At 39.3% G+C, this 10,194-nt stretch overlaps 1 protein-coding gene across 1 annotated transcript; it reads left to right on the forward strand.

Moving 5' to 3' along the window:
* The first annotated feature begins 226 nt into the window (after positions 1 to 226).
* C3AR1 (complement C3a receptor 1) lies at positions 227 to 9,762 on the forward strand. The gene is made up of 2 exons (XM_027541238.1): positions 227 to 475; positions 6,362 to 9,762. The coding sequence occupies exon 2, from the start codon at positions 6,373 to 6,375 to the stop codon at positions 7,816 to 7,818; it is 1,446 nt and encodes a 481-aa protein (XP_027397039.1). The 5' UTR covers positions 227 to 475; positions 6,362 to 6,372; the 3' UTR covers positions 7,819 to 9,762.
* The last annotated feature ends 432 nt before the right edge of the window (positions 9,763 to 10,194 follow it).

The raw sequence follows: 10,194 nt of genomic DNA on the forward strand, positions 1-10,194 counted from the left end.
ACATACTAAGCGTATAAGAGATGTTGGTTGAGATTTATTACATGGGGTTTTGAGGGTCATTCCCCTTAGTTACTCCTCACCCACATTCATATACCACTGGACCATTTTCTAAAACAAAACAAAAAAGCAAAACCCTATCAAGTGGGAAGCTCATGTATGAAAGTGCTTTCTCTAACCATGCTCTGTACTGCTGAAAACGTCTGAGAACCATGCTCTTCCACTTCTGTTTTGTAACTTTTCTTATCTGAGACATTCAGAAATGACTCACTTTGAAACTCTTCCTGTGGAGTCAGATGGTAGTGGAAAGTGTTGGGTTTGGTTTATCATCAGAAACGGAGAGAGGAAAGAGGAGGCGCTCATCAAAGTTCCTAACTGTACTTCAGGACTTGACTGTGGTCAAGGGCGGGGACCAGACGGGACAAGTGGGGACCTCCAGACCTATGCAGAAGCCTTCAGCTATTATCTCGAGTTTTTGGTAAGGAAATCTAGATGCACCTGATGATTTATGCCCAGCTTGTTCTCTTTAGATAATGGTTTGAAGGTCATTATTTTCTATTCCCCCTTCTTTCCCCAACTGTTATTTCTTTTGCTTTATTCCCATGTCCACCTTTTTCTTTTTCTAACTATTCCATGTTCTATTTATCTTTGCTGTTTACATTTCATTCCGGAACTAATATTGAATTTTTACATCATTTTCCCTGCTCTTAAATTGGCTGTTTCTCCTTCTGATCTTTGATTCCAGCTTTTCCCAATAATTCCATTTTCCAAATCAGTGATTATGTATTTTTCTTAATATATATATTTTTTCTATTTCATTTCGCTCTTTTTCTCTTTTATTTTTTTCCACATTCTTTATTGCTACTGATTCTGTCATCCTGTTATTAGTATTTGATTCTGGTATCTACTTTTCTTTCCCTATTATAGCTGAATTTTAGTTTCAGGATTTTACTTATCTTTTTAATTCTGATTGGTCAATTCAGTATTGAAAATTTAAAATATGTATATAGAGAGAGTTACTTTTCAACCAAAACCAATTTCGTATTGAAAACTTAAAAAAAATAGAAAGAGAGGTACCTTTCAACCAAACACTTGGAGAAATATAAAAAGTTACCTTGAACTGAAAGATTTTTAAGATTCTGATTCAGATACACTTTCATTTCAAAATATGATATTTAAAGTATAGTATGCCAGATGATTCAGTTTCTTTGCATTAGAATTTTTCTCTTTTCAATCTTTATTATTTACTTATTATTCTTTATTACTGTGCTGCTCTTGATGCCTTTCTCTATTAGCAATACCAAAGGCTTTTCTGTTATGTGATTATTTGTAGTAAAAAGAGTTTTGGCCTGATAGTAATTGGACCTAGGATTTGAGATCACTCCTAGTTGTGACTATGTAAAAGTCCCCTAATTTGTTGAGTTTCAGTGTCCAAAACTATAAAAATAGAAATAAGAAGAAATAATTGCTAACTTTCTTTTCAGCCCTTGAACTCTCTCCATCTCTCTATATTTTATGAATCGATGCGTGAATATGTGTGTAGGACAGGTGGTCAAGGTAGCTGCCATGCACAAAAGCAAAGGAAGTGAACCTGACAGGCCTCGAATATTAGAATAAGCAAGGCTACAGAATGGAGAATGGGAAGCACTTCTTCTTTTTTGTTATTTTGTTTTGTTATTTTAACTTCTGCTAATCCCTATGCTAGCATTTAGTCAACTCAGCAGAACAAGTCATATGGTATTCTGGGTTTCTACCAAAGGAAACATAAAATGCTGTTATAGCCAACAAGAATTGGGAACTGGAAAACAAAAAAAAAGGAAGTTAGAAGAAATAGCATCCTTATCGAATCAAACAAATAAGAATTAAAATTTTTATTTAATAGAAAAAGAAAAGAAACCCCAAGTATGAGCATCCATCCATTCAAGTAATCTTTAATCCTTACGTCTTACAAAGCATTGTGCTAAATTCTGTGGAGCAAGCATTTAGAAATAAGATATTTTTTACCATTATGAAACTTAAGGCTAGAATAATAGACAAGACAGCCATGAAAATAATTGTAATGCAGAACAAAAGGCACATTGCACAGAGAATACAAAAAGTGGTTCAAACCCCACATACACACACAAAATTTAGGAGGCTGAAGAAGTAAATTATGATTGGGATTATAAGAGAGGTTTCAAGGAAAATATACTTGAGCTTGATCTTGAAGAATGACTAGGATTTCAGCATAACTAGGATTTCAACAGATAGTGATTAAGAATGGAGGAAAGAGGAGGTTAAGGTAGAGAACATCATTCCAGACAGAAGTGAACAGCAGTCGCCAAGGTAAGAAAATGGCATTGACTTGGAATAGTGAGTTGTTCAGGAAAGCTATAAAGTAAGGTATGTTTACAGGAATGTCAAAAATTACAGGAATTTCGCTGGCAGTCCAGTGATTAATAATCTGCCTTCCAATGCAGGGTAGGTGGGTTTAATCCTTGGTCGCAAAATTAAGATCCCACGTGCCACAGGGCAGCTAAGCCCATGAGCCACAACCACAGAGCCCACATTATTCAGCGAAGACCCAGCACAACCAAAAAAAAGAAAAGAAAATTAGGGAAGAGTTATGTCACAGAGGCCAAGAGAAAGAGAGTGATAAGAAGCCAATGTAAAGTAATAGAGATATTGTGGAGGATAAAGATAGAGAAAAAGATGCTTGTATTTACTCTCTAGAGGTAGTTTTAGCAGAGTAATGGGATAGAAGACTAATTACAAAGGGTTAAGAAGTAACTGGTGAGAACACAGACCCCAAAACAAACCAGTATCCTTGAAAAAGAGAAGCTGCTAAATTAAAAGGCTTAAGAAATATCCTGATGCAAAGTGTGATCCTTAACTGGATACAATTGTTGACAAACCAGCTATAAGGGATATTTTGGGGATAGCGGGGAAAAAAAGGATAAAGTCTGAATATTCATCAAGGTAAGTCTTACTGTAAATATGGGGACTGCTAAGTGATAAAAGTGATCAAAGAAAGCAGTTTATATAAAACAATATGCATTTACACCCACGTTCATAGCAATAGCATCTGCAATAGCTAAAATGTGGAAGTAACTCCAATGTCCATTGACAGATGAATGGATAAATAAAATGTGGTACACACATAGAGTGGAATATTATTGTCTTAAAAAAGAAGAGAATTCTGACACACACTACAACATGGATGAACCTTGACGACATTTTGCCAAGTGAAATAAGCCAGTCACAAAAAGACAAATGCTGTAGGATTCCATCTATACAAGGGATCTAGAGTAATCAATCCTAAAAGATTATGCTGTGAAAGTGCTGCACTCAATATGCCAGTAAATTTGGAAAACTCAGCAGTGGCCACAGGACTGGAAAAGGTCAGTTTTCATTCCAATTTCAAACAAGGGCAATGCCAAAGAATGTTCAGGCTACAGCACAATTGCACTCATTTCACATGCTTGCAAATTTATGTTCAAAATCCTTCAAGCTAGGCTTCAACAGTATGTGAACCGAGAACTTCCAGATGTTCAAGCTGGATTTATAAAAGGCAGAGGAAGCAGAGATCAAATTGCCAACATCCGTTAGATCATAGAAAAAGCAAGAGAATTCCAGAAAAACATCTACTTCTGCTTTATGCCAAAGCCTTTGACTGTGTGGATCACAAGAAACTGTGGAAAATTCAAGAGATGGAACTACCAGACACATTACCTGCATCCTGTATGCAGGTCAAGAAGCAGCAGTTAGAACTGGACATGGAACAACAGACTGGTTCCAAATAGGAAAAGGAGTACATCAAGGCTGTGTATTGTCACCCTGCTTATTTAACTTATATGCAGAGTACATTATGCGAAAAGCTGGGCTGGGTGAAGCACAAGCTGGAATCAGAATTGCTGGGAGAAATATCAATAACCCCAGATATGAAGATGATATCACCCTTATGGCAGAAAACAAAGAGGAACTAAAGCACCTCTTAATGAAAGTGAAAGAGGAAAGTGAAAAAGCTGGCTTAAAACTCAACATTCAAAAAAATGAAGATTATGGCATCCGATTCCATCACTTCTTGGCAAATAGATGGGGAAATAATGGAAACAGTTACAGACTTTATTTTCTTGGGTTTCAAAATCACTTCGGACAATGACTGCAGCCATGAAATTAAAAGACGCTTGCTATGACCAACCTAGACAGAATGTTAAAAAGCAGAGACATTACTTTGCTGACAAAGGTCCATCTAGTCAAAGCTATGGTTTTTCCAGTAGTCATTGTATGGATGTGAGAGTTGGACCATAAAGAAAGCTGAGCACCGAAGAATTGATGCTTTTGAACTGTGGTGTTGGAGAAGACTCTTGAGAATCACTTGGACTGCAAGGAGATCAAACCAGTCAATCCTAAATGAAATCAATCCTGAATATTCATTGGAAGGACTGATGCTGAAGCTGAAACTCCAATCCTTTGGCCACCTGATGCAAAGATCTGATTCATTGGAAAAGACTCTGATGCTGGGAAAAATTGAAGGCAAGAGGAGAAGGGGATGATAGGGAATGAGAAGGTTGGATGGCATTACCAACTCAATGGACATGAGTTTGAGCAGGCTCTGGGAGATGGTGAAGGACAGGGAAGCCTGGTGTGCTGTAGTCCATGGGGTTGCAAAGAGTTGCACAGGACTGAGCGACTGAACAACTAAGAGTAGTTAAACGCACAGAAACCAAAAGTAGGCTGGTGATTGCCATGGACTTCAGGGAAAGGGAAGTGAGGAACTGTTTTTTAAAAGATAGAGAATTTCAGCTTTACAAGATGAGAAAGTTCTAGAAATTGTACAATAATGTAAAAAACCCAACACTACTGAGCTGTACCCTTAAAAATGGTTAAGATGGTAAATTTTGTTACATGTGGTGGTGGTGGTTTAGTCGCTCAGTCATGTTTGACTCACTGCAAGCCAACTGTAGCCCTCCAGGCTCCTCTGTCCATGGGATTTTCCAGGCAAGAATACGGGAGTGGGTTGCCATTCCCTTCTCCAGGGGAACCTTCCTCACCCAGTGATCAAATTCACATCCCCTGCATTGCAGATGGATTCTTTACCAACTGAGCCACTGTATTTCACCACAATTAGAACAATTTAAATACCAGTATGCACAGTGTAATCTAATTTCATTAAATTTTTCTTAATAAAAAATATATATACATATAGTACACACATATGAATGTGAATAAAGATCCAGAAAAATGTAAATTAAGGTACTAAAAGTGTGGGAATTCCCTGGAGCAGCCCACCAGGCACCAGGGCCCACCAGGCAGCCCACCAGGCAGCCCACCAGTGCAGCCCACCAGGCACCAGGGCCCACCAGCCCACCAGTAGTATCCAGTGGATACAACTTTGCTCTCCCAATGCAGGAGGCCCGGGTTCAACTCCTGGTCAGGGAACTAAATCCCACATGCTGCAACTAAAGATCCCACATGCAACTAAGACCTGACATAGCCAAATAAATAAAAATATTTTTTAAAAAAGATATTTAAGAGTAATCACTGACTAGTGGTATGTTTTTATTTTCTTATTTTTGCTTGTTTATGTTTTCCAATTTTCTTCATGAATTATTTCTGTTTCTATAATAATCAAGCTATTTTACCCAAGGTATATTCATAAAAAACAAATAAGAAAGCAATGATAGGTCGTAAGGAAATCAAGGGCTTCCCAGGTGGTGCTAGTGGTAAAGAACCACCTGCCTATGCAGGAGACTTAAGGATATGGGTTTGATTCCTGGGTAGGGAAGATTCCTGGGAGAAGGGCATGACAATCTGGAGGGCATGACAGTCCACTCCACTATTCTTCGATGGAGAATCCCATGGACGGACGATGCCTGGAGGGCTAACAGTCCATAGGGTCGCAAAGAGTCGGGCACAACTGAAGCGACTTAGCACAGCACATAGTTGATTTACCATATTGTGTTAATTTCTGCTGTAAAGCAAAGTGACTCAGTTATACATATTCTGCATACATATTCTGAAAAATTCAGAATTTTTCATATTCTGTTCCATTATGGTTTATCTCAGGATGTTGGATACAGTTCCATGTGCTATACAGTAGGACCTTGTTGTTTAACTATCCTATATATACTGGTTTGCATCTGCTAATCCCAAACTCCCAATACTCCCCTTTTCCTCAGCAACCACAGTCTGTTCTCTATGTCAGTACAGTAGATTTTACATTGTCTTTCAGAGTATGTTTTTGAGTAATCCAGTGTGAAGTTAAGGAATATAAAATAAACCAGTGTTAGGGTCTTTGTGGCTCTCCATCTTTAAGTTAGAATTCTATGAATATGCTTTTTTTTTTTTTTTAGTTTTAATATTTTTGTTTATATTTTTACAGAAGTTGGAGCAATGGAGTCTTTCTCTGCTGAGACCAATTCAACTGACCTACACTCACAGCCCTGGGATGAACCCCACATAATTCTCTCCATGGTCATCCTCAGCATCACTTTCCTACTGGGGTTGCCAGGCAATGGGCTGGTTCTGTGGGTGGCTGGCCTAAAGATGCAACGGACAGTGAACACAGTTTGGTTTCTCCATCTCACCTTGGCTGACTTCATCTGCTGCCTCTCCCTGCCCTTCTCCCTGGTCCACTTGGTTCTCCAAGGACACTGGCCCTACGGCTGGTTCCTATGCAAGCTCATCCCCTCCATCATCATCCTCAACATGTTTGCCAGCGTCTTCTTGCTGACCACCATTAGCCTGGACCGCTGTCTGTTGGTACTCAGGCCAATCTGGTGCCAGAATCATCGCAACGTGGGAACAGCCTGCACTATCTGTGGTTGTATCTGGGTGGTGGCTTTGGTAATGTGCATACCTGTGTTTGTATATCGGGAAACGTTCACTATAGACAACCAGAGTATGTGTAGCTACAATTTTGGTCACTATGGCTCATTAGATTATCCAGACTTCACCTATGATCTACTGGAAAATGGGTCTTTTGACAACTATCCCCCTGGAGAAATGGATGACAGGTTAGATTCCTTCTCTTCGCAAACCAAGGATCGGCCTTGGGCAGCCACCACTGGCCTCCATTCCCAAGAATTTCAAAGAACTTCTAGAGACTCACTCCCTATGAATTCAGCTAGATTATCTGTTCAACAACCACATTATGATTTGTTTCAGTCTGCTGATAAAGTCTCAGCTACACTCTCCAGTGACTTTCCCATTGAAGATCACAGAACTCACCCCCTGGAGAACTCAAATTCTTTTCTCCCTGCTGATTTAGAGTTTTTTTCTAATGCCTCCAGTGATTCGTTATACACATCTGAGCTATCACAAGGTTTCCAGGATGATTATTTCGGCCAATTTGCATATGATCATCAAGTGCCAACACCCCAGGTAGCCATAACCATCAGTAGGCTAGTGGTGGGTTTCCTGTTGCCCTTTATCATCATGGTGGCCTGTTACAGCCTCATTATCTTAAAAATGCGTCGGAGCCGCTTCACCAAGTCTCGGAGCAAACTCTTGAGAGTGGCTATGGTGGTGGTGGTTGTCTTCCTTGTCTGCTGGGCTCCGTACCACATTGTTGGAGTCCTCTTATTGTTTACTGACCCAGACACTCCCTCTGGGGAATCTCTGTTGTCCTGGGACCATGTGTCTCTTGCTCTAGCATCTGCCAATAGTTGCTTCAATCCATTCCTCTATGCTCTCCTGGGAAAGGACTTTAGGAGAAAAGCAAGACAGTCCATGCAGGGAATTCTGGAGGCAGCTTTCAGTGAGGACGTGACACACTCTACCAGCTGCCCCCAAAACAAAACCTCTTTCGAAAGAAACAGTATCAGTACAGTTGTATGAAAACATGGAGCCATTGACCTAAGCAGAGGTTCTTAGGCAAATGCAACGTGTTTCTTAAAAGACAGGCGAGATGGGGAGCAGCGGGGTTCTTGCAGAGACCGTCAAAGAATCCATCTGGAGGTTCTCAAAGCGTGGTCCCAGACAAGGGGCATGAGCATCACCTTGAAAGTTGTCAGAAGTACAAACTCTCCAGCCCTTCCCCCTGCAGGCTGGCTGAACCTGAATCTCTGGGAGTGGGGTCCCAAGAGTGTTTGCACAAGCTCTCTTATTTCTGATGAATGCTAAACTTGGGAATCACTGTAAAGATAGCTTATTTCAATCCCAAACAAAAGCACGTGAGATAAATGAGAATGCAGTCTGCTTAAAAATGATGTTTCAAAAGAAAATAATAATATTTCCAATGTCAAATATTTTCTAAATTTCCTTCCAGATTCAATTTAAAACCATTTCTTCCTGTGCTCCCTGAGTGAAAGATAATCTTTTATTCAATGGCTTTGTTGGGGTGATGGCAGTGGTGATGGTTTTAAATGAAAAAAAAAAAAAGGTGCAAAAAGAAAAAGTCTATAAAAACAAGGAACAGCTCTAAAAGGACTGTTTCTGAATAAAGTTGGTGCAACATGTGAAACACAAACAAACAAGGAGTTATGAGACTAAGTTGGGAGCAGAGTACAATGCCAGATGCCTGCTACTTGGAATTTTCTGGATACAGGACACAGGAATTCTGAGTTGCCTTCATTTCAGCTGAATAAGCATCTATTGTGTAAAGACTACTTAGGGCACCTAAGAACTTTCTCATGAAATGGTATGTAAGTCACAGTTTGGGCAGATGGCTCCTCCGTTTGTTTGCTCTAACTGCTTATTGATAGAAGCATCTGTCTTTCATTCTTTTTCTTAAGCTCCTTAATTCCCTTACTTCTCTCCTGCCTTGAAATCTCCTTCCAGGCTTTTTGCCTCTAATAACCAATACTTTCATAACACACAAATGACTCATTTGCTCTCACTACTTCCCAAGAAACTTATTTAAAACAAAAGGACAAAGAGTAGAAGATGAGGCAACTATTCTTGAATTCACTGCAAAATAGCTGAGTACCCTCTGGGCTTGTTACCCATCCAACTCCTAAAAACATGACTGTAGATGTGTATTTTTCACACTAAAATTATCAGATGTATCTGGGGTTTAATTAATCTTTATCTTTACCAATGTAATACATGCACACAGTTTTTTAAAGAGAAACCAATGCTCATAATGAAATCTAAGAGGTTTCCTGCCCCACTCTGGCCAGCTTCTCCTTCCTCCTACTCCCACTTCCCAGAGATAACCCTTGAAACCACAATCTGAGATATTCTTTCTGAAATTTCCCATCATATTTCTAAGTCATGACCTTATGATGCTAGTTTTTGTACATGATAAATGTCTTTTTGTTTTGGAAGAGGAAGAATTTTTTCTAAACTCCTTCATATTTTGTGTTTATGCAGCATCCCAATATTCATTAACCATCATCCTTTAATTTGTTCACAAGCACACATTTTCTGCTACTTTGCTGATCCATTCCAACCACGCTTCTTTCATTTTTAAAAAAGCATTCTCCAACCCCATCACCTTCTCGTTTTTTTCTGTATATGAAGTTTTATGTATGGATATTAAGCCTCTACATTTTCAGGTTTGTTTGTACTACAACTTAACCTCATCTGAGCCCAGTGATTTAACCTGAAACATAGAAAATGAGATGTTTTAGACTTGCAAAGCACTGTTCCTTGTTAAGTGGTGGAGGGGAGGGTCTGGACTACAAATGAGGTATAAAGTGCTATGTGGAAAATTTTCAAATCATTAGGAATGCTCTCACTTGTGCAATAATGATATCCAAGATGATGTGATTTGTCATGCTACTTTCCAATTTAATCTGCTCATATATTTGATGTGAATAAATGCTTTCTTTCTCCACAGTTCCTTGCAAGGCTCAGAGATTCATGGATCCTTTTAACTGACATTCAGGATATATCATAATCTCTAAACATACAGCAAATAAACCTCATAGTGGGTAGCTGTAGGCTTGCTGTAATGATGATTAGCTAGTTTTCTGGAAACCCCAACATTCTCATGGGACCCTGGATAGAAGTCTCAAACTCTTAGGGCTAGTGTACAGGATACCAGGGTGAATGATCTTGGCATAATTATCCCAAGTTGGCATACCTATTCAATAGTTGACATTTCTGGGCTCCTTTTGAGAGTTGTGTTTCCCTTGGAAATGTATTCTGAAGAAATCACTAGAATTGGAATCCCCTCATTTTCAATGTAAAACTCTGGTGAGTACCTGTAAGCTTTGCCCAAAGTCCCAGAGGGAGAGCCAAGTCCTTCTCAAATTGTAGTATTTTTAA

The sequence above is a fragment of the Bos indicus x Bos taurus genome, chromosome 5 (assembly GCF_003369695.1).
Source record: "Bos indicus x Bos taurus breed Angus x Brahman F1 hybrid chromosome 5, Bos_hybrid_MaternalHap_v2.0, whole genome shotgun sequence".
NCBI lineage: Eukaryota > Metazoa > Chordata > Mammalia > Artiodactyla > Bovidae > Bos > Bos indicus x Bos taurus.